General features: G+C 49.3%; 1 protein-coding gene across 2 annotated transcripts in view; it reads left to right on the top strand.

Annotated features, from left to right (window-relative positions):
* Nucleotides 1–25572, top strand: part of LOC135911222 (uncharacterized) — a 100551-nt gene that overhangs the window by 52444 nt on the left and 22535 nt on the right. For both annotated transcript variants that reach the window (XM_070526297.1, XM_065443418.2), the window contains one exon: nt 6952–7063. In XM_070526297.1, coding sequence (XP_070382398.1) covers nt 6952–7063 — 112 coding nt within the window. The remainder of the gene's footprint in view (nt 1–6951; nt 7064–25572) is intronic.

Here is a 25572-nt window from a genome sequence, read left to right as displayed (position 1 = left end):
AACTTCATGCTGTATTTAAAATTGCGTAAAATTTAGCTAGCGGACGTGCTGTTGCTTACTCGACATTAATTTACTCCGCCCCAAATAATATGACTTCAGCAAACTTCGTTTCTGAAGAAGTCGACATTCCGGCACGCTAGCGTCCTTAAAGTGCTAAGTGTAATCTTACGCTTGGCAGATCGCTTCCTCCGCTTCAGCTGCTTCCGATGAACGAAGAACGATGGAATGGATTGCGCCTTCAATTTTCTCTTCTTTTTCGTGCCGCAGCTTTAAAGATTCAGCGGTTCAAATTGATCATCCTTGAAGTGATCTTGCTCAAACTGGAAATCAGAAAACAAGATCTCACTATAGAACCTCGCTGTTTCATGTATAAGGCGTAATTGCAGCTTCAAGGCACTGGTTGTGGACTTCAGTAGGTGTTTCAACTTCCTGTCGCTGCGTTGAGCCGTCGTTAGTGCGGTGGAGTCGATGCCGCTTGGTAGGCTGATGGCGTTCACTGGGCTGCGCGAAAGAGCATCTGCCACTGAATTGTCCTTCCCACTGACATGGCGTGTCCCCGTCGGGAATTCTGCGATGTACGACATTTGGCGGAGCTCTCCTGCAACGTGTCCACCAGTATATAAGTTGATCGTGCGCAATGCGTACGTCAGCGGCTTGTGATCCGTGAGTAGAAAGAATTCTCGCCCTTCTACATGGCGGCAGAAATGTCGTATAGCAGCGTATATGGCCAGGAGCTCCCTAACAAAGGTGCTGTACCGTCGTTCGGATGGATTCCCTTTTCTGGAGATGAAGGAAGTCGGTCGCCACCTTCCGCTCGACTTCTGCTGCAATACGGCTCCAATAGCTGCGTCAAAGGCGTCTACCATTATGCATTGCGGAGCACCGGGCTGCGGGTATGCGAGCAGAGCAGCATTTGCGAGAGCTCGCATTTTTTAGAAGATGTTAGTGCCATGCAGGCCAGAGACGAGGTCGTGTACGTGCGGGACTGGGTAACAGTCCGGTACAGTCACACAGTTTAGTGCCTTATAATCCCCACAAGGACGCCAATCGCTGCCTGTTGATTTGGGGACAATGTGCAGAGGCGACGCATATGGGCTGAGCGAAGGGCGTACTATGCTGAGTTCCATCACATGCGAAAACACCTGTCGGGCTAGCCGTAGATTTTCGCGTGAAAGACGCCGTGGCCGCGCGTAGACGGGTGGTCCTGTGGTTTTTGTGTGATGCTGAACATCGTGTTTCGGCGAATGCCTGTTGCTGCCGCGTCAGCTCTGGGAACTCTTGTACTATGGTGGTGACGCGCGATTCTCAGGATGCACGGAGTAATGTCGGGCTGAAAGGAGGACGCAAACACGGCTTGCCTTGTACCACTGCACGACATACAGGATACTGAAGCCAATTGTTCCGAACATCAACCAACAGACCGAAGTATTGCAGAAAGTCAGCGCCCAATATGGCGAACTTGCCATCAGCGGCTATGAACACCCATTTGAACGTTCTGTTGAAACCGAAGTTCAGCGTAGGCGAACATGTCCATATGTCCGTATCACCGTGTTATTGACGGCTTGGAGTGGCGATGTACTAGGGTTCTTCCTTTAGGTTTGTGACGTGGGTATCACGCTCATCTCGGCGCCTGTGTCGACTAAGAAACAAGCCCCGTTGATGCGGTCGGTAACAAAAAAATTACCGACGATTACGTTACTTCCTAATTCGAAATTTGAGTGCAGCAAATAAGCTGTTTCACCTTTTCGATAGATTGAGGCAAAGAAATCGAGCAACACATGTATGCGCTATCACAGAATTTTTTTTATTTTTCACACGTATTCCTTTAACAAAGACTCCACTAACAGTTCTTGACAGTCATGAAGGAAGCTTTGTGGTCGGAGAAATAGACTGATATATGTTCGACTTGGTACACCAATGCTTGATTGTCAAAGACGAGATCTATACAAGTGCCGTAGGCTTACCCAGTTGGCGGATCATGGCAAAGAGGTCTTTCTTGCGCCTGGCCCAGTACTGCACGGTATTGGGTATGCCATGCATAAAAGCCATGTCATGTTCTACCGCTTCCTGAACGAAGTCCTTGTCGAATAGCTGTTGTTTCGTTAGGGTTTCCACCGCTCTGACGTTGCGGAAGGCCACAGACATGTCGCTGGCTACTCGGTGCCTAAACACTTTCATGGCCATGTACAGTACGTGTTGTGGGGTGGCACCTCGACGATCAGACCTGCGGATCTCGCTCACGGCGTGCGTGAAGACGGTTGGTTTGGCACTGGCGTCCACTCGGCGTGGTTCACCGAAGTAAATCTGTGGGAATGAGAGCTCCTCCGCATGTTCGTCGTAAAGAATGCTCAGGGGCTTCTTTCCCTCACCGGGAGCAATGACAAGAAACTTGTCTTCATCCCATATGAAGGTGTGCTGAGCCAACGTCATGGCTGTGGCCGCCTGGATGGGATCGTTGAGGTCCACGCATTCCGGGAGCGACTCAATTTCGTCCTGCTTGTCCACTTCAGTGATATCACCCAAACGGCCAATTCGCACTTGATGTTGTAGTGCTTGTATAGTGTGCTATCGCAAAGCACCTTGAGCCACGGCAGCAAATCACATTTTCTCACTGCCCCCGCCAAGTGGGTCGTCTTCGCGAGAATACGCCGCTTCAGATGCACATTGAGAGCGCGGTCTTGTTCGATGGCACGGGGCAACGATGTAACCATCTCGTCCACGTCAACGCAAACGTTCACAACTGGACCCTTAATGCCATATTGGCCTCCGCCGTGCATCAGTCGTCGCACTTGCATGAATGGGATTCGCGGAGATACGAGTCTTACACTCACCGCATTAAGTTGTGGAAGGTGCGCTGGCCTCGAGGGATATTTGTAACCGTTTGTTGTCGAAAAATGAGGAATGTCACCTTTCCGCACAGATTGCATGCATGAAGAACACAGTCTGAATTGACACAAGTCCGAGTTGTGAAACGCACACCGGAGATTCTCACGGCACGTATCCGGAAGCGGTTTCACGTCATTTTGGAACCAGAGCCGATCACACACTGAACACAAACTTCCAAACGGATTGTCTGTAAACTGTCGCCGGAAAGCATTTGTTGCACCCTGACTGTTTGCGAGCCTTTGTTTGCGTTTGGCCTCGGCCCCGGCCGCGCGAACGGTAGAGTCTTCTCTGCGACGGCGATGAGCTTCTGCTTGAGCCTCGCTTACTGCTGGTTGCTCTCGACGGCGGCGATGAGCCTCCGCTTCGGCGGTGCGAACGGCAGGGTCTTCTCGGCGGCGGCGATGAGCTTCTGCTTCAGCCTCGCTTACTGCTGGTTGCTCTCGACGGCGGCGATGAGCCTCCGCTTCGGCGGCGCGAACTGCAGGGTCTTCTCGGCGGCGGCGATGAGCTTCTGCTTCAGCCTCGCTTACTGCTGGTTGCTCTCAACGGCGGCGATAAGCCTCCGCTTCGGCGGCGCGAACGGCAGGGTCTTCTCGGCGGCGGCGCTTAGCCTCTGCTTCGGCGACGCGTACTCCTGGATCATCTCGACGGCGGCGACGGTAAGCTTCTGCTTCGGCGGCACGCACCTCTGGATTCTGACGGCGACGGCGCTGGGCCTCTGCTCTGGCAGCTCGTTTAGCAGCAGCAGCAGCAGCAGCAGCAGCAGACGGAGGACTTCCATCGGTCGTCTCGCTCATGGCTCAGAAAGAACTGGCAGATAATTTCGCAGTGGCGAACGGCAGCGGCAATTTCGGCTCGGGCGGTGCACATTTACAGATCTGCCGCCACCGATCTGGCTCTCTGATTGCCACCGCACAGGGGTTGCATTGGAGGAGGAGCGAAGAAAGGAATTAAGTTCGAGCCGGCGCTTTGACAACCGGAGACTCGCAGGAAGAGGGGTGAGGGGGGCGGCGTGTAAACCCAGCGGCAAACGATGGGGGCAGAAGCGCGCGCAGCAAGCGGACAACACGATAAAGGGAGGAGGGAAGAGATAGCAGCGATTGACTGATGCCGCTGACGCCGATAGTGAGTCAACCCCAGCTGCGGAGTTGGTTTCAGGGACAACGCCGCCGATGCCGACACAAACAATATGATACCCTCGCTTCCGCAGCGCTAAGAACCAGGTCTAGCCGTGGGAAGGTGGTCACGTATTCGTCGACATGCCGGGGCGTACGTGAAATAACCGGCGCGTCGGCAACTGAAGAGCACCCTATCCGCCACACAAGAACAGGGGGGGGGGGGGGGACCCTTTCCTCCTCTTTCTGCATGGCTGCGACGGTGTTCTATGCAGTCACGTTATCTTGACTCCCTAGCGGCGTCAGCGGCATCCAGCGGTATCAGTCGGTCGCTGCTAGCGCTGGGGGGATGAAAGGGGGGCGGAGCTGGTTACGAGGCTGACGACAACGCCGACGACGACGCGAAACCCAGGAACGGACGCCAAAGAGCTGCGCTCTAAAAATACAAAGGGACGACTTGTAGGCAACGTAGAAGCACTGGTCGCCCTCAGTGCTTGCAGCGGTCGTTTCCCGAGCGCGCGCAGGGTGGAACACAGTTACGCGCAGCATTTCCGAACCGCCGATGATACCAGCATGTCTTCTCCCGCTGAGTTTGTGATGGCGAGTACGTTTTTGGCTCGCTTGAATTTTGTGCTTTCCTGCTTGTGCACAAAGCTGATAACGTCTCGGTAAGTCGAGAAATATCTTCATGCATTTGCTGAAGTTCGTCCTGGGCCTGTGGTGCTGGCACGGCAGCCATTGATGTGGGCGTGGTGATCGCCATGAGCCGATCGGCAAGCTCGGCGACCACAGGTAGGTCTTTCTGCTCTGACGCAGCGACAACCGAGCGGACACTTGACGGCAGCTTTTGCAAAAAGAGTTCTCCGAATAATGCTCAGTCTTCAGTGTTTTTCGTTTCACCGCACAATAGTTGCATGTGCGCAACAGCTGACTGGGGAGTACGGTGGCCGAGGTCCGTGTCGCGAAACAATTGCTATAGTCGCTGCGACTCGGGGGGCGTGACACGGTACATGAGGGTTTCTTTTAGCGTTGCATATGCTTTTTCAGCAGGCGGGTCGAGTAAAAGATCCCGTATTTCACGGGCCATGGGCGGCGAGAGACTGCTTACGACGTAGTGGTATTTGGTAAGATCCGCTGTGATGCGTCGTGCTGCGAACGGCGCTTCTACTTGAATAGACTATATATGAGTGCAGGGTCCGCGGTCCAAAATGGGGGCAGCTTAACGTCGACTGAAGAGACTGTCGGCGTAGCGTCCGTCGTGGATGTCGAAGTCATAGTCGTGGAGTCCGTCGTCGACGTCGAAGTCATAGCGACATTGATGCTCAACCCAGGTGGCTGCTGATCACGTCCGGGTCACCAATGTTGGAACGCGATGCTAGGCTGAGCTAAGCGAGTATAAGCAACCACACGTACCAAACAAAAACTGAACGTTTATTCACTCCGAAGCACGCGAAGAAAAGTCACGTGGTTCCTTGCGCATGTGCTTTTGGAATTGCGCACGGAAGCGCCGTTTCACGGCGCTACAAACACAACACTGCCGGCACAAACTATATCATCACCGGGAAAACTCGTATGGCTCTTTTCCGCTCGCCACCAGCACAGGGTAGTCTCTGTCTATCCCGACTAGAGTGCTCTGCACAATTATCACGAGCAGCACTTTCTCCCATTTTCGAGATAGTTATCGGTCCTCCAGACGTCTTTCAGCGCGGACGATAGCGACAGGTACTTTGATCTTCGCCGACCAGTGAGTTGCGTTTCTTTAAAGGAGAAAATTCACCCGAATAAGCTCGTCTTTCCGCAGAGAAGCGCCCTTTCTTACAGGGCAGCGTTACGGTGTGAGTGCGTGAGCGTGGAAAATAAAAAGTGGTTAGTTCCTGTCTCTCCGACGTGGCAACGTCTCGGCTCCTAAGCGCATTCGAGTCTCGCCAGTGCTGACCCCACCGTGCAGTCTAACAATTCGCAAGAATGCTATTCGTAAGCGAGACACATGCTTCTTAATCATCTCCGCGAAATATGCAAAACTGGTATCTCTCGCTATTGCAATCTCTGCACCATGCAGTGACCACAAACGTAGAACTAAGGTAAACAAGGGGATTTTACTTCGAGAGGACAGAAAGAAGCGACGTTTAGCGACGTCGTTTAAGCGACGAAGCACTCGGGTGCAAACATAGAGTGTCGTACACCGCAGGCCAAGGAAATCATAATCCCTCACTAGAGACATGCGCTGCGCACTGAAAGCGGGACACTTCAATATCAGGTGCTGAAGTACCTGGCAGCAACTACAAGACGTACACGCTGGACTGGCCACACGTTCTTGTCTGTATAAAGGTGCGCACACGCTCACAGAGCCAACGCTTAGCTTGAGTAGTTGCGCTCTAGCGGGACGAGGCAAGCCTCGACCGCGCACACGGAGCGGCAACGTTCCATTTGCGATGCGCTGGGCTGGATATTGCTTGAGTAGGTGGCGACGAATCAGCAGTCGAGCGTCATCAAGCTTCCACAAAATTTCAGGGCAGGCACAGTTGGTATAAGCCAAAGAAAGCAAATATCATTTTAGAAAACAGGGCTTGCGTACAAACAAAGGTTTGGACCATTACATTGAGCACGGCCCTTGTGCCTACTTTTATTGGAGTCTTCTGGCTACAATATGGTCCATAAAATGATTTCAATGATACATTGAAAGTAAAAAAAAAAATTTGAAAGGGAATCACTCTTTGTTTGTTCTGTTCTAAAGGAAATGTTCTAAAGTAACGAATGCGATCCAAGTAATACGTAAATATCAATCTGCGCCGTACTCACAATCTCTTGTCAGGAAAAAAAATAGATGAATGCTATAAGTAAATTTCGATGTATCTAGTGCTGCATTTATTGCACTTGCTCAGGAAAGAAGCAAGCGTTGGAGGACTTAGTTAGATTTATTTGAGTAATCAAAACGCTGTCCAATACGCAGAGTCTCTGAAAAGCGACATGGCGCTTTCACCGCCAGCCGCATCTCTTCTGCATCGCATGGAAACGGAATCGCCGCAAGCAAATGGACCATGTGCTGATGTTTCAAAGGACAGGTATGTCAATCGTTTGTCAATAATGTGTTTACGCTAGACAATGCATCGAATCAAAATGCAGAACATCAGTACAAGCTGAAGACAGTGTGGGTTCTTAAAACAAAGCCTTAGCTTGGCGCCTACTCCAATGCACCGGCTGCAGGCCATAACGTCATATAGATAGCTACCTGCCACTGCTTACCTGGAATCTGCTTGTTATAGCAGGGATAGGTAAGTATATTCGTTTTGTTCCGTTTATTGCAGTGCAGAAAAAGAAAGCAAGCCACAGATTATTGCTGCAACAAATTAAAGTAGCTCAAGGAGAAATCGCAAGCAGTCTCTCTTTACTCTGCCGGTGTGCTTGGTTGCGTACTTCAGGGTAGCGTATCGTGCTGCTGCCGAGTTGTAGCGGCACCTGCCTATCCAAGCTCGAGCGACGTTACTTATTGGGTAGCGTGGTGTTGTCGGCGGGCTGCAGGCATTTGGTAGACCATGGCGACCAAGCAAGGGCGAGACGAGTTCTAGTGCGAAACTTGCACGGTTTATTCAAAGGTAGATGAAAGAAAATGAGAAGAGCATGAACTGTTTAAAAGTACATTTCGGAGCCCCTTAAATAGGCTCTCTACAATTGTGGGTGAAATCTTGCTTCCATCGAGGTCACGTGACCGGCACAGAAAGAGCTGCTGCAGAGAGGAGCTATACCGTGCTTGCTGCAGAGAGGAGGTCGTCCCGCCTCCTGGAATTGCAGACACCTGTCCGTCTCTTCTGCGCGTTGCGGCTTCGTGGAAGTTCTCCTCTAGGTCCAATTCGAGGAAAGGGCCTCTCTAAACTCGCACACCCACTCACACATACACACACAAAAGAGGCCTGTACGCTACGGGGCTTCCGGCAGACAGGCAGACACTCGAAACGGTCATGGGGAATTAGGAAGTCACGCTTCATTTCGATGAGGCCTGGTGGAAGAAGGTCGGGTGAGAGAAAGTTCTTTGTGCACGAGGTGCGGGACGCCAACCCTAACAGCATCTCCGGCGGGGGAGGAAGATCCCGACGTGTAGGGGCCAGCAGCCGCTGTACGAGGGATCGGCGTTTCGGTCGCAGAATTCCCCTTAGAGGTGACGAACCTTTATTTCGTAGCAGGTAGATTCCTGGGAGTGGTCATCAGTCCTCGTGGTGCTCTTGTGACATTTCTCCCTGGTCCGGTCCGGTGAAATTGGTCTTGCAAGCAGGTCTCGCAACTTTTCGTCTCCTGCGTGGGTAAGCAATCACCCCAGAACAGTGCCGGACCCACAACCACAAAGCAGCGAGCACAAGGCCGCCCTGCCCCAAGACACGCCCGGCTTTTTAAAAAAGAGAAAACCCGCTACACCATTCCCATTCCCTACGCGCGTCCTCTCTCCCTGAACACTAAAAACAGCCATTTGTTGAAAGCATTATGACGCTGTTATTCAAATCATCTAACAATCGACTACACTTCGGAAAAAGGTATGAATTCGGAGAAACATATGAACGAACGTAACAATGCCACGGAAACCCGGATGAGCATGAGGCTTTCGTTACTCTAGAGGCAACGACTCAAACCATCGGCATTGCCGTTAAGCTTACCCTTCTTGTAACGAATATTGGAGCTGTACTGTTGAAGAGCCAAGCTCCAGCGCAAAAGACGACCACTTTTCGTAGACATGGACTGCAGCCATGTGAGGGGACAGTGGTCAGTCTCTATGGTGAACCTTGAACCAGCGATATAGCAAGCTAGCTTCTGTACCGCCCATATTACGCAGGCGCATTCTTTTTCTGATGCACTGTATGCTTCCTCACGAACTGAAAGTTTTCTACTGGCGTACAGTACAGGGTGTTCGTTCTCGTCATCTCTCTTTTGACAGAGCCCCACCCCCATACCCCTGTGACTGGCATCACACTGAATAATGAATGGCTTAGAGTAGTCGGGCGCGTTCAACACTGGCTGACTCGTTCGTGCTTTCTTCAGCATACTAAAAGCCTTTTCTTTTGCGTCATATCACTTTACCGTTTGTGGTTCTGTTTTTCTGAGAGCATCCGTCAAAGAACTCGCAATCTCGGAATACCACGGGATATATATTTGGGTATAACCCGCCAAGCCAAGGAATGATCTGATGTCTCGCTTGGTGTGGGGTTGCGGGAGGTTGTCTATTGCGGTCAGTTTAACTTCGGAAAGCCGACGATAGCCTTGCGCTATTACATGACCTAGATAAGCTACCTCGACGCGCCCTAATTGGCATTTGGGAGCCTTAACAGTAAGTTGGCCTCTCGTAGACGACACAGCACGGTTTACAGGTGTTGCATATGGTCCGCCTATGATGAAGAAAAGATTGCTATGTCATCGAGATACGTAAGGGCAAAGTCCTCCATTCCTCGTAGCACCTGGTCCATAAGGCTAGAGAAGCAATACGGTGCATTCTTCAATCAAAAGCTCAGGACTTTCGGACGAAAGGTTCCCATCAGGGAAATAAACGCTGCAAGCCTGCTTGCCCTCTCGGTCAACGGAACCTGCCAATACCCTCTGACTAAATCGAGCGTAGAGATGAAATTAGCACAGCTCCCTTTCTCAAGTCTTTCCTCGATATGCGGTATTGGGTAAGTCTGGTCCTTCGTGATTAAATTGAGCCTGCGGTAGTCGATACACGGTCGCGGCTCCTTTCCTGGGACCTCAACTAAGATAAGAGGCGAAGTATTAATCACTCTCTCCGGGCTCGATTACACCAAGCTCTTACATCGTGTTTATTTCAGCGGTCATGACTTCACGTTGACGAGGTGAAACGCGATAAGCTTTCGAACGAACTGGGTCTGACGAGGTTAATTCGATATCGTAAACGATCGCAGTGGTCCTGCCCGGTGTGTCTGAAAATACGTCTGTCGTTAAATTCAAACACGAGTTCCCTCAGTTCGGCCCTTTGATTGGCATTAAACTCCGCCTGTTCTACTAACTTGTCAATGGTCTCGTGAATGTCTTTTGCCTCCGTCACTGCTGTTGACTCTGGAAAGTCGACAGGCATTTCCTCAGGTTGATTAAGAGACATGTTCACAATAGCTTCCCTCTGCCGGTAGGGTTTAAGTAGATTTCTATGGTGCACTTGGGTGGTGTCCTTCGTTTTACCGGTACCGTGATTACGTAATTTGTTTCAGATAGTTTCTGAATTATGTCAAATGGTCCTTCCCATTGAACCTATAGTTTGTTTTTCGACGAGGGTTTCAGGATCATTACCTTTTCCCCCACTTCAAAGCGTTGCGTGCGAGCCGTCCGGTCATAGTAGTGCTTAGCATTGCTTTGTGCCTTACGCATTTCCTGCTCAGTAATCATTGTGGCAGGGCTTACGTTGAACAACTTTCTGCATTCTGCCTTGCGAGACATTTCAGGTTCCGGAGCTTGCCTGACTTCTTCCTTAGCTGGTGCACTTTCCGCATTATTTCCTATAGGGCTGTCCTGTTTTGTGCTGGTTGACGAATCCTCCGTCACTGTTTCCTTCACCACTAGACATTCGTACACTGCCTTGGCCGCGGGCTCCCTTGCCTTGGAACGAGTTAGGGCTTGCACTGTTCTCTCACTAAACCCGATTCCCTTGCGTCATGGCAAATCCTCTGATTTGTTAGAAAACAAATACGAATACTGCGGTGGCAGATGTGCCGAGACGGCAGCTTCAGTGTCTAGTGCTCCAAAAGGTCCTGCGATACGAATCTTGGCCACAGGGAGACAAGCACTGGAGGTTTCTACGGCTTGCCTTATCCAAGCACATTCTCCCGTGAACTGGCCTTCCTCAACGTACGACGGGTGCACTACGTCCATTGTGGCTGCCAAGTCGCGAAGCACTCTACACGGCTTGCCGTTTACCACGAGGTCTCGAATGTATGGCTCTAGCAAGTTCAGAATTTCTACGTTACTACTTAGTGACATCTATACTAGTTTGGGATTTTTGCACCCCACGGAGATATGCCCCGTTTGCTGGCAGTTGTAGCAAATTACTGGTTTCTTAGCTTCGAAAGTTTTTTCCTTCTGCCTTTCTGCACTCCGTCCGGGTGTCTCCTCCCTTCCCTTGCTGTTCTCGTCACTACTTTTCACTGAATCTGACCTTTCCATTGCTTTATACCAACTCAACTTTGACCATCGCTTTGGCTTGTCGGGTCTGTATTTACTCATCTCCTTCTTAGGAGCTTCGTTGCCTTCGTCCGCACGGCGGGTTACGTACTCCTCAGCGAGATTGGCCGCTCTCATGATAGTGTCTACGCCTGGTCTATCCTGAACCCAATACATGATGTTTATTGGCAGCCGGCGGTAGAACTGTCCTAAAGCAACGCACTGCATTGTCTTTTCGGCGTCGGCGACTGCACCCTCTTCTCTGAGCCATTCCTTCAGGTTTACCTCCAAGGTGTATGCAAAATCTGAGTATGACTCGCTTTTGGTCTTCTCGACTTCCCCGAATTTTCGCCTAAATGCTTCCGCTGACAATCTATACTTTTTAAGCAGGTTCGCTTTGACTTCATCGAAGTCCTCTGCTTCTTCTTTCCCCATGAGGGCGACGATATCAGCTACCTCACGTGGCAGAAGTGTGAGCAAGCGTTGCGGTCCATGTTTCTCGCGAATTTCGCCTTCTCACACGTGCGTTCAAACTGTACCAGAAAAGGACCTATGTCCCTACCTACTGCGTAGGGTGCCATGAAATCTGTCATTCTGCCAGTGGCGTAGCTAGGTCGTCTGGCACCCGGAGCCCATAGGTCTTCTGTCATACCCCTCCCCCCCCCCCGGGTGTAGCCGGAGGAAAGAGGGGTGTCTTCAGACGTATATGACACCCCCCCCCCCCCCCGCGTCCACAGGCCCCTTGCACCCGGGGCCCACGGCCCCCCGGCCCCCCCTATTGCTACGCCACTGCATTCTGCGCTCGCTTTCGCGTGCCTCTGTGCTAGGTCTTTCAGAATTTTGAGCTTTCAAGAGCTCAATCTCTTGGCGCTTCATTTCGAGGTTCGGTTTGGTTTGGTGCCTATTATTATAGCACAACCCACAACGGGGGATTGGCCATGAATCGGGCGGCAGTGGGTCGAAATAGAGTAAATACCTAAATAGAATTTTTTTACTGAAAATGAGATAATGAATGAATTCTAATCGTTAATAATAATTTTCATAGTTTCTTAAAATTAGAAGTTCATTATTTTGGTTCCTTGTTGTGGAAAATAAAACAGTAAAATTAGCATGAAAGTCTCCTTGTTTCCATTATAAAATTATATATGGCATCACATACGTTCCTGAGGTCGCGCTCTTCTTTGGCCTCACGTGCTGCCCGCTCGCTCTCTTCTTTTTCTTCTAAGCGCTTCCGTTCTTCTTCTTTCTCTGTAATACTCTCTAGGCATTCCGTCAGTTTATTTATTTATTTATTTATTTATTTATTTATTTATTTATTTATTTATTTTAAATACTAGCAAGGCCCGTAGGCGCTACAGAAAGGAGTGGTACATATACACAGAAAAAGAATGCAGATCAATGAAAAAAATATTTGTTATATGGCATGTAAAACAGCAGTCTTGAACCTCGATGAGTCTATAATAGTAGCGACCGATGCGGGGAGGTGGTTCCAGTCATTGCAGGTGCGAGGTAAAAAAAAGTAATAGTACGCGTCTGTGCGACAAGATGGCACGAAAACTTTATGAAGGTGATCGCTGCGGGATGAAAAGTAGGAAGGAGGAGTAAGAAGTTTTTCTTTTAATACCGGGTTGTGGTAAATGTTGTGGAAAAGGCAGAGGCGACTGTATGCACGATGTACTGAAAGTTCCGGTATGTTAAGGGTTTGCTTCATGAGTGTTACGCTAGCATGACGAGAGTAATTAGATAGAATAAAGCGGGACGCGCGGTTCTGAATGGCTTCGAGGGAGAGGTTTAGTGATACTTGAGGGGGATCCCAGATGGCCGAGGCATATTCTAATTTCGATCCAACAAGTGTTTTGTAGAGCGTCAGTTTTAAAGATGCAGGAACGGCGTGAAAGTTTCTGCGCAGATAGCCTAGCGTGCGATTAGCGTTAGAAGTTATAAATTCAACATGCTTGTGCCATGATAGATCGTGAGCGATGTAAAGGCCGAGATAATTGTAAACATTAACTTGACAGAGAGGAGCGCTATTCAGAAAATACATGCGCCTGTCAGTATTGTTAGAGCGGCGGGATATGCGCATATATTTAGATTTATTTACGTTTAGTTTCATGTTCCACGCATTGTACCATATAGATAAATTGTTAAGGTCTTCTTGTAGTTCAGTGGAATCGGCGGGGTCACTAATCCTATATTAGGCAGTCATCAGCAAATAGGTTAATTGAAGACGATTTCACGCAGTCAGGGAGATTGTTAATATATATTAGAAAGAGCAGAGGCCCGAGGACGGATCCCTGCGGGACCCCTGATGTAACCGTTGAAAAAGCAGAGGAAGTGTTATTGGCAGTTACGTACTGAGTTCGATTGGAAAGGAAGTTCTTAATCCAGGCTAATACTAAAGGATCAGTGTTAAGCTGATCGAGTTTAAGGTTTAGTAGATCGTGCGTTGCGGTATCAAAGGCCTTAGCATAGTCCAAGAAAATACAGTCAACGTCAAAGTTATTGTCAGATGCAGCAAAAAGATCATTAGTAAAGCAAGCTAGTTGGGTGTTTCGCACGAGTACATTTTTCTGAAGCCATGTTGACAGGAATGAAACAATGAATTGGTTTCCAAAAATTCAACAAGGTTCGAGTAAATGATGTGTTCCAAAAGTTTGGATGGGATGCTTGTCAATGAAATGGGACGGTAGTTCTCAGAAGCATGCGCATTGCCTTACTTTGGGACTGGAACCACCTTTCCTTTCTTCCAGTCACGCGGGAGCGAAGAAGGCTGCAACGACTGAGCAAAAATTTTATAATGAATAACAGATGAAAACACCTCAGTGCATTTCAATATTTTTTAATTAATACTATCAGGCGCACTGGCAAAAGAAATTTGCAGATTATTGATTAGCCGGCTAATACCAACCCAGTAAATTATTATGGGATCCATCGCAGGGAAGCTTGAACTTGGTGCACTCGGTAAATAGACGGTGATATTGGCATTGAGGAAAGAGACAAACGCCTCATTCAAAACGCTGCAACATTGATTAGGTGGAACACTGGTGCCATCAGGGTAAATTAAATGTATAATGTTTGCTTTAGTGCCATTCAAAACACTCCAAAACTTGCGCGGACTCGTTTGAAGAAACGAAGGCAGTGTAATACTCAAGAAGGTAGTTTTAGCATTACTAGTCGTTCGGATATACTCAGTTTCCACTTGACGGCACGTTGACCGATGAGCGGGGAGATTCGATTGCTTGACCCGGTGACATAACCGTTTCTTTTTGTTGCGCAGTCGTTTAAGAGAGTTGTTGAACCATGGTGATCTAGTGTTTGAGGGTATATTTTGTTGAGGTATATAACTGTTAATTAAAGATAGTAGTTTATTTTTGAAAAGTTGCCAGTCATCCTCAACTGAGCGTTCGCCAAAACCGTGGATGTAAGCAGCTGTGAATAATTCCATTTCTGCCGTGATAGAAGCCGTATCGGCGTGCTTGTAATCGCGAACAACCTTAAAGCTCTTTTTAGTAGAAACATGGGCACGCAAAGTGAAATGAATAATCAAGTGGTCACTTAAACCAGGGATATAAGTAAGTTTAGAAACAAGATCAGGTGTTGTAGTAAAAATGAGATCAAGGATATTAGCGGAAACTGCAGTAGTACGAGTAGGTTTATCAACAAGTTGTGCGAGGTTGAAATCCATGAATCGTCGTCTTCGTTCATCGTTCAAGTTAATCGTCGTCTGTCTCGGTCGCTTCGACCACCTCAATGGTCTCCGGCTTTCTCTTTGATTCAGAAATTTGGAGGCCCAATTCTTTGGACAAGCTCAACAATTCCGGCTTCTTTAGTGCCTTCAAGTTCATGGCTGTCCTTAGTGCTGCTAACTCTTCACTCTATAACAACCTTGACGCACTCAAACTTCTGTCAATGGTTCAAGAAAAATCACTGCACTTTACTTTCCAAAAAATACATAAAAGCCAAGTGATATCTCAGTGAAGAAAAGCCGTGCACTCACCATATGCAGTCACGAATCCAGACACCTTCCTTCCGAACGTTGTCACCAGGATGAAGAGGCTACGATCTCGTAGTTGTCGTCTAAGTTGGGGTCTCCAGGGTTCCGTATCCCAATCGCTGCCAGCCAGTTTGTTGCGTACTCCAGGGTAGCGTATCGTACTGCTGCCGAGTTGTAGCGGCGCCTGCCTATCGAAGCTCGACCGACGTTACTTATTGGGTAGCGTGGCGTTGTCGGCGGGCTGCAGGCATCCGGCAGACCATGGCGACCAAGCAAGGGCGAGACGATTTCTAGTGCGAAACTTGCATGGTTTATTCAAAGGTAGATGAAAGAAAATGAGAAGAGCGTGAAGTGTTTAAAAGTACATTTCGGAGCCCCTTAAATAGGCTCTCTACAATCGTGGGCTGGATCTTGCTTCCATCGACGTCACTGACCGGCACAGAAAGAGCTGCTGCAGAGAGGAGCGATACCAAGCTTGCTGCAGAGAGGAGGTCGTCACGCCTCCAGGAATTGTAGACTCCTGTCCGCCTCTTCTGCGCGTTGCGAGTTCTTGGAAGTTCTCCTCTAGGTCCAATTCGAGAAAAGGGCCTCTCTGAACTCGCACACCCACACACACATACACACACAAAAGAGGCCTGTACGCTGCGGTGCTTTCGGCAGACAGGCAAACACTCGAAACGGTCATGGCGAATTAGGAAGTCACGCTTCATTTCGACGAGGCCTGGCGGAAGAAGGTCGGGTGAGAGAAAGTTCTTTGTGCACGAGGTGCGGGACGTCAACCATAACTGCTTGCACGCTTGTGAGGCTTGCAAGTCGAAGCTTGTCTATTCAAGTGCATGTAAACGCAGAAATATGTTGACGAACCGACCGTTTAAACGATTGAATTCACACTTGTGCCATTTCAGAGGGAAAAGTAGATTCTGGTGACTGTCAACTTTCATTTCGTGGCCTGGATGTTTTTACGGAAGTTACCAAAAATTCATAGGATCAAATAAATAAAAGCACGAAGTTTAAATATCTGGAACACTTACACCAATACAAGACACATTGCAGTTCAGTAAACTGCTTCGGTTGGAGCATGTAAAGCGGACAAAATCCGTCCATAAATTTACAGTCCATGTCAATTTGTTGCACTGTTTAAAAGGATTTAGCAAAGGCCCCGCTAGCAAAGCCGCGTTATATTTTGGGGGGTAGTGTAAGGTCCAACAACTTTCTCCTCTTTAACTATATTATTACGTGCAATTTAAAACTGCGATATCGTTTTTTATTGAAGAGCCAAGTCATACAAATAAAAGTAATAAAAAGCTAACAAAAGCACATATACACACTTCGAAATAAAACCGATGGAAACAAAGTAGAAACAGCACCAGGAAAAATTACAATGTAAAAACTATATACACCTGTCAGTGCCAGGCAACCAAAGAAAAGAACATAAAAAGCATAATTTGATAAGCACATGAGAATCTGGAAAAGAACGACAAAAGCTGAATGCTGTAACACGCAGGTCATTCCAATAAAGAAGAAGGATAAAAAAGGAATAGCATGAGTTAGCTGGCTGTATGCTTATTAAGCGACTGCCAGAATTTGTCGGGGTTGCTTTTTACAAGTATGCCTTTGTAAAGGTATTCCGCGAGTGAATGGCACGTGGAAGCATTGATGAGTCAAATACGTCTATATCACCTTAGGTGTACGTTGTAACCTAAGTTACAACTCTCATTCCACCCATACACCTCCTGTAAGCCATAACATGATACAGACATCTGCATACCGCCTCCTATCGCGAGCCAGGTGGTTATGGAAGACACATTTAATTATGTTTGTTCTGAGTCTTTTCTTATGGTACAGAAAGCGAAGGCCCAGCCGTAAAATACTGCTTCCACTAATTGAAATTTCTCTATGATAAATCGCAAGAAGTGTCTTTACTGCACAACGTGTGCAATATTCCTAAACGTAAAGTGTGGTGGTTAAGGAGCGATTTATGAAGCAACTGCTAAAGGATTAGGTGAAAGGAAATAGAAAGTATTTTCGTATCGCCCTTGAGCGGTATTCACTATTAATATAATTGAAACGAGTGGCCCTATTTTGAATTGCTTCTTACGTGGCAGGTAAGTGTTGGGACAAGGGCACGATATCAGAGACAAATTCAGGTTGCGTGCGGAAGGATATATGCTTTCCAGCGAAGCTGTTTACCTGATGGACCTGAATGAATGAGCACGTATGCGTGGTCTCGTACGGTGGTATCTAGCTGGCTTGGCTAACGTCCGAAAAGGGACCAAAAAAGATAACAAACGATAGTACGGCGCAGAAGAAAGAAACGACAGTCGATTTCGCCGCACATGCGCAGTAGGGGAGTGCACCTGCGGTGGCCGCCGTTGCTGCTGGCTGCGCCTGCTGTCGTCTACTCTCAATACAACCACGCGGCAGTTGTGGCGGGAAAACACGGAGATGTACGCCGTGGTAGCCGCCGTGGTGTGTAAGAACAAAATTGCGCATTGCAGATGTAGACAGCTGAAGAAGTTTTCAGGGACAACATGGCCACAATTAGTATGTGACCGGGGTAGTTGGAGAAGTATGGAAGAGGCCTTTGCCCTGCAGTGGGCGTAACCAGGCTGACGATGATGATGACAATATCAGCTATACCCGTTTTCTCTCTGATCCAAAGCGCTTTCTTTCTGTCTCTTAAAGTTATGCCTAGCATTCTTGGTTCCATCGTTCTTTGCGCGGTCCTTAACTTGTTCTCAAGGTTCTTTGTCAGTCTCCAAGTCTCTGCCCCATATGCCAACACCGGTAAAATGCACTGATCGTACACCTTCCTTTTAAATGATAATGGTAAGCTTCCAGTCAAAAGCTGACAATGTTTGCCGTATGCGATCGAACCAATTTTTATTCTTCTATGAACTTCCTTCTCATGACCAGGGTTCCCTGTGATTAATTGACCTAGGTAAACGTGCTCTTTCACAGACTCTGGAGGCTGACTGGCGATCCTGAACTCTTGTTCCCTTGCTCGGCTATTAATTAATTACTTCATTCATTCATTCATTCATTCATTCATTCATTCATTCATTCATTCATTCATTCATTCATTCATTCATACTATCAGCCCTCTTAGGACTATAACAGCAGTGGAGAATAGAAACAACAAAAAGAAACATAGAAACATTCAGCATAAACTTTGTCTGCTGCATATTAATATTCAACCCACTCTTACACTCTCTCTGTTAAGGTCCTCAATCATTTGTTGTAACTCGTCTGCAGTATTGCTGAATAGAACAATGTCATCAGCAAATCGAAAGTATCTGAGATATTCGCCGTCGATCCTTACTCCTATGCCTTTCCAATTTAGTAGCTTGAATACTTCTTCCAAGCACGCAGTGAATAGCATTGGAGATTATGGCCAAGGGAAGGCGCGATTTGAATGCGTCAACGCAAATGTTCAAATAATAAGGCTGCATTGGGGCACACGGTGGCAGTGTAGGGAATCCAGTGGATATTTAAAACCATGTTGCCGACTACATATTGACACAGGTTACTCTTTATTGGGTGACCGCGTTTCACCGTCTAATAAATGTTATCGCTCAGCGCAAGACGCGTCTGCATGTATCAGAAGTCTCTCGAATGTTATCGATGGTTCTATTCGTTGTGTGCTGTCATCGAACCTTGTGTGAACTGACTGGATACGCCACGTGAATCGTGTAGTACTTGCTTGGAGATACGCATGCAGCAGCGATTATTCTGGAACCTTCGATGACTCATGTATAAAAGCCGAAGGGCTCGGCTCGCATCTAAAATGTTCGACGATCGCCGACTGTGTTCGTCGCTGCGGTTGTTCTTTTAGTGCAGCCTGTTTTGGAGAGCCCAAGTTCCCCAAATAAAACGCTAGTTTCGTCATTCACAGTTGTGCTGCTATCTTGACCGTCACTACCATGTGACAATATTTAGGTGATGAAGCCTAGCATAATTTCTTGTTTATATATTATAAGAAAAACTAGGATTAGACCACTTTTGGCTAAGTGATAGTAATTTGCGCTAATTCTAGCTCAATATCTTTAGCCACGTGTCACACCAATTGGGAATTAGGTTGTGACCTTTCTTAATAAGTCGTGATCTTCAGTACATTTAATACGACAATATATGTATAATACAGTCATAAAAGAACATAAAAGCCGACGTGTTTGACAGCCGCTGATCAGATTTTCCACAATCGCCGACTCTGTTCGCCGCTATCGTTGTCCTTTGAGTGTAACTCACTTTTGAGTGCACAGGTTCACCCCGAAAATGCTAGTTTCGTCATTCACAGATTCGCTGCCTTCTTCACCGTCACTACCACGTGACATCTGCTGGAGGTGCTAGTGCGTTCATGTACCGAACGCCCCCGCAAAGCCGTAATCCAAGCCCAAACCCGGAAAACAACACCAGCGTCGCCCCGGACCATTGAGCAAGCCGCAGACTACAAAACTTGCCCCCGGAGCATGGTCTTCTACCCGAGTCGACTAGAAAGAACGTCGCGAAGTCGGCAAGAATGGCAGCATGAGCCTCCCCCCTCGTGCTTCAGCAACCCAGAGAGCCTACTACATCTCGTGAAGCTTCGGCAGACGATCCCGAAGTCTGGGACGAGGCTTTCGAAAGGATTTCAGCCTTCAACAACTGGACCCCTTACGGTAAGCTGCGCCATGTATACTTCTTTCTCCTTGGAAGACGCCATGAGGAAATAGTTCGAGAATCCCGAGTCGACACTCACAACGTGGGCTTTGTTCTGCTGTAACTTCCTAAGTACCTTCACAAGTGTTGTCCGGAAAGAAAGGGCCGAAATTCTATTGGAAGCCCGAATGCAGCTACTAAACGAGAACGTTGCCATCTTTACAGAAGAAATGAGCCCTCTATTCCACCACGCGGACCCGGAAATGTCCGAGGAGAAGAAAATTCTCCTCGCATGCGTGGTGTGAAGGAGGAACCAAACCTGAATGAATGCCTGAATGATACCTGAATGATACCAAACCTACCGAAGACCTTCGAAGAGTATCTTCGCGAATCCACCAGCATCGAGAAAACTCTGGAAATGCGGAGTCGTCAATTCAACCGCCGCACAATCCCAGCAAACTACCCTGAAGTTCAATCCTTGGGCACCGATGGTATACGCGAGATTATCAGAGCGGTCGTGTGAGAGGAACTTCATAGGATATTCCCAAGATCCCAGCATAAGGTTGCCTCAATCGCTGACATCGTGACAGAAGAAATCGAGTGGTCGCTGGAACTTCCCGAACGGCAGCCGGAATCACCAGAGGCCGAACCTGAAGCGATGACCTGCGCCGCCATCAACCGCCATCAAATTAACCCTCCGCGCCCGCTCCGGGGCGCTGTAACGACGCAGTTCCGCCGTCCGCCATCGCCAACCCGCTCACCCGTCGTCCAGCAAAACCACCCAAGGAAGGCAAACGTCTGGCGCACTCCTGACCACCGCCCGCTCTGCTAGCACAGCGGAGAAGGGGGTCACGTCTTCCGCAATGTCCATACCGGGAGATGGTACTGCGAGGGTTCGCCATCAACGTGCTGCCACCACAGCTTGGCGAACGACCTCGCGATATCACCGACTACCTCGCCGTCGCTCAGTGGAGTCCTCGACGATTCTCACATTCACTGTCACCAGGCCGCTATCTGTGACCGCAGCGCCGGCCATACACTGGCCCAGCTCTTCAGTCAGGCCATATCCGGAAAACTAAAAGCAGCAATCGATGGAGGTCCAGTTGCTGTTCGTCGAACTGACGAAGCTCCTCCGCCGTCGACGAAGACGCCGAAAAGCCTATCTAGACGATATCTCTACGAGACGCCGCCATCCCGACGAAGCCTCGAAGCAAAGAATACGCCGACAAAAGAAGGCCTCACGACGCGATGTTCCAGCCACGCGTAAACACGACGCAACCGTGATCCGACGCCAAGACCTAACTGTAACGCATGACAAAGAACCACCCACCTCTACGTGCTTCTCCGTGGCCACGCAGTCACCGCCTCAGTGGGTACAGGAGCCGACTACTACGTGATGAGTGGGCCCTTTGCCGCCCAGTTAAACACAGTTAAGATTGCATAAGAATGCCTTCAAATCCGGACAGCAGGACACCTGATAACACCGACTAGAATCTGCACGGCCAGAATTACCGCTAAGTACCGCGCCTACCCTGCCACTTTCGCCATCTTCCAGCAGTGTTAACGAGGCGTAATTCTCGGCATGGACTTCTTGAACCAACACAGCAGAGGCATCAACCTGAAATCGAAGTCTATAACGCTATCCGAAGATCAAGCGATACCACCGAAGAGCTCTCGTAGTCACCATGCCTTGAGTGTGCTCGAAAATCAAGTCAATATTCCACCTTGCTCAAGCATTGCCAGTTCCATCGGCACTTACATACATGCTGATGTAAAAGGCGTCATAGAGGGTGACCAACGCCTACAGTTCGAATGCGAAATCTGCGTTGCATGAGGGATCGCTCTACTGCGCGGAGGAAAAACGAGTGTTGCTGACCAACTTCAGCCAGTAGTTCACGCACATCAACAACGGCGCGACGATCGCGTACATCGAGAAATTTATGCACACTAGCAATGTGTTTGTCCTCTAGGATTCTGCGGCATCTGCCTCGACGACCACAGTTCCAGAATCAGACTTCGACATAAATCCAAGTCTCCCTATCAGTAAGCAGGAACAGCTCAAAGGTTTTCTCCGATGGCAGAAAGACTGGTTTTCGACGTCACCGAGGATTCCATAAAGACCAGTTACAAAGCATCGCATAATAACCGAAGAGTATGCTCGACCACCCCGCCAAAGCGAACACCGAGTTTCAACGCGAGAACGGGAAGCGATAAGACAACAAGTCGACGACGTCATCCAGCCATCGAAAAGTCGGTAAAGAAAAGGGTCGGAAGCCTACGTTTCTGCGCCGATTACTGTCGACTGAACAAGATTCCGAAGAAAGACGTATACCTCCTTGCACGATCCAGAGACGATGCTATGGATCGGCTCTGCAACGCTAAATACTTCTCGTAGATGGATCTCAAGACTGGCTACTGGCAAATAGAAGCTGACGAGAGGGATCGTGAAAAGATTGCTTTCATCACGCCAGACGGCCCCTATGAGTTCAATGTCATGCCATTCGGACTGTGCTCCGCGCTTGCAACGTTCCTGCGCGTAATGAACACGGTGTTAGTGGCAGAGCTGTCTTGTCTACTTGGATGACGTCGTCGTTCTTTCTGCAAGTTTCGACGAGTACTTGAGACGCCTTGCAATAGTAATCATGACAATCAAGTCTTCCAGACTCCGTTTGAAACCGCAAAAGTGTCACTTTGCGCACGAAGAGTTGCTGTTCCTGGGACACGTCATCAGCAAGCTTGGAGTACAGCCCGACCCTCAGAAGGCAGCTGCGATCGCAAAGTTCCAGCAGCCCGCCGACAAGAAAGCATTGCGTAGATTCCTTAGCACGTGCACATACTGCATGCGCTTTGTCAAAGACGTTTCGCTCATCGCTGCGCCACTGACGCTTCTAAATAAATGTGATATCGAGTTCCAGTCGAAAATTCCGCAGGCCGACGCATTTCAAGAAGAAGTCGCAGAGTAGTGCGGACGTGCCCACATCGGCTCCCTTTTTCCAAGGTTTTCGGCTGTTTTGCGAAGCCGACCCACGGAAACTATACCTTTTATGAAGCGGCAAGATCCGAGGATTCCGCAGACAGTGGACTCTTATCGGTGGGTGGACTTTTCACCATTTTGTGACTCCTCGAATCTCCGACCGCGCCGCGAGAGCGCCAAGCCTAACGGGCTACGCCTACTTAGGCGCGGCAGCGCGAGAAGGCGTAGGCCTAACCCCCCGCCAATGAGGGCGACCGGCGTTCCAAGCGAACTACTGACCAACAGAAACCATGCCCGGGGCCATACTCGTCGAGGGGATGGAAATCGCCCCGGAGGAGCTCGATGAAGCGGGATGGACGACCGCCCTCGGCAGCAAACGAAAACAACCAACGAGTACGCCGTCATATGGCGGGCAACGTGTCACCAAGAATATGCCGGCTGGCAGCCGCACGGCCAGCTCGCCGGCCAAAAGGTTCATGAAGCAGGTGACGGCAGCCTCGAGGCTACCGAAATTACCCAAGGACCAAATCAAGATCATCGTGCGGCCCAAAGGAGGCCTTGACGTTTCCAAAGCGGACATCATACTCCTCGCCCAAGCCCTGGCCATGGCAGCGGCCTTGACGGAACAGCAGACTGCCGAGGACACCGTGTGCCCAAACAAGATGCAGAACATTTTGGTTATCTCTACCCCTCACGGTCAAAACGCGAGGGCGTATGCTAAAATCAGCAAGATACATACTAAGCTCGGCGCCTTTGAGGTGTCAGCCTACATTTCTGCCCTGATGACACGTGCAAAGGTGTAATAAGAAACATCGACCCTTCATTTGACGAAGGAGCCCTTAGGAGGATGATTCTGAACCCAAGAAACCCTACGGCATTGGAAGTCAGAAGAATTAAGAACACACAAGTAGTTATACTGTTCGACGGCATGCGAGTGCCCAACACGGTCATGTGTGGAGCCGCCCTCGTTCCATGCTTTCTGTACAAACGGCAGATGGATGTATGCTACGCGTGTGGCCACGTGGGTCACCGAGCCGACGTGTGCCCCAGTAGCGAAGAGGAAAAGAAGAAGTGCCACGGCTGTGGGAAAATGAAGTCAGAGTCACAAGAGGAGGAACACCAATGCACGCCCAAATGCGAAGCATGCGGCGGCCCCCATATCACCGGGGATAGGACATGCAAACAACGCTACCAGATCCCATACATCGTTAGGCGTCGGCGTCGAAGGCGACGACAAATGTTGCGAAAAGCACGGATGGCCAGCGGCGATGACATCAGCATCTCCTACGCACAGAGCTCGGCGACACCTGCGGCAGCATATGGTGGCCCCAACCTGCAATCCCGCTCACAATCGAGGGGGCGCTCTCGCTCCAGGAGGCGAACCGGCTCAGGGAAAGGTGGGAATTCCAGCGCATCCAGGTCGAGATCCCGGTCCCGGTCTCGCTCCCAGCCCGCGAAACGGGCCACGTGGGCCGACAAAGTCAAGGGCTCCGGCACAGCACCGTCGATGGGAAAGAAGACTACGACGGCCAAAAGAGCAAGCGGTGAGGCACAGTCAGAGCAAGTGAATGATCCCCGAATCCAATCACTTGAGGCGGAAAATCAACAGCTCAGGCGCGAACTTGCAGAGCTTAAAGAAGCCTTAAATAGCATTAGAGGGCAAATCTCGAGCCACCATGAGGATAAAATTAAAGATCTAGGCCCACTTGCTGGTAAATCCAAGCGTAAAGCTCGCAACCCAGAACCGGTGAGCGAGACTGAAGAGGAGGATGAGATGGCTGAGCCGAGCGAAGCCATAGCTACCGCCGCCGATCCTCCTGCCAAAATAAACAGCAGAGGCAAGCTAGCTGCCATAGAAAAGACCCTAGGACGCATGATGGAAATTCTCTCCGGGATGGAGACGAGATTAACTCAACTAGAGAGACCCAAGGTCCAAGCCAAAGGCAGGCTTACGGTGTCGACAGTGCAGAATCCCGCAAACACGAATCCCGAAAGTGGGGCTAAAGGGCTAATTCATCATACTCAGTAGGCAAAATGGCGAACGAAAATAGCATGAATCTGAAAATCTGGCAGTGGAACTGCGCAAGTTTCCAGAGGCGCAAGGCCCCACTCGGACAGTTTATCAGGTCTATTGCGGACAAGCCGCAAGTTATATTGTTACAGGAAACGCTATGTACAGCTGAAATTTCCCTCTCGGGGTACCGCACGGTAGCATACAGGAGAGAAAAGGGCAGAGGTATCGCTACCCTAATCAGAAAAAACATCTCGTTCGTTGAGCACGAGGTCCGCGCGTACAAAGCGGGCCTCGAGGCCCAGTTAATAGAGATCGTACCCAACAGAACAATCAATTCTAAAATTTTCATTCTCAACGTGTACAGCGCACCATCGGACAGGAAAAGAGATTTCAAAACATTACTAGGCACCACGTCTAGGGTGGCGAGAAGCGCGCCTCTCGTTGTTGCGGGTGACTTTAATGCACCCAATACGGAATGGGGGTACGGTTACAAAAGTGCAAAAGGGACGAACTTGGCCTTCAACGCTGCAGAGCTCGGCTTAATACTCGTCACAGACCCAAGGCTCCCCACCAGATCCGGTAACTCGGTCAGTCGAGATACGACTCCCGATCTCACCTTCCTCCGAGGTATCGAGGGCACGTGGGACAACCTCCAGGAGGGGCTAGGCAGTGACCATTACATACTTGAAATTATGTTGCGTGTCAAACCCAGACCACCCGCGAGATATGAGTATGTGGACTGGGACCTGTTTCGAAAAATCAGAAATGAAACAGTCCCGCCAGACGAAACGTATGCAGATCTGCT

The sequence above is a fragment of the Dermacentor albipictus genome, chromosome 9, assembly GCF_038994185.2.
Source record: "Dermacentor albipictus isolate Rhodes 1998 colony chromosome 9, USDA_Dalb.pri_finalv2, whole genome shotgun sequence".
Classification (NCBI taxonomy): domain Eukaryota; kingdom Metazoa; phylum Arthropoda; class Arachnida; order Ixodida; family Ixodidae; genus Dermacentor; species Dermacentor albipictus.
The sequence above is the reverse complement of the archived record's forward strand: the minus strand, read 5'-3'. Positions and strand labels throughout refer to the sequence as shown.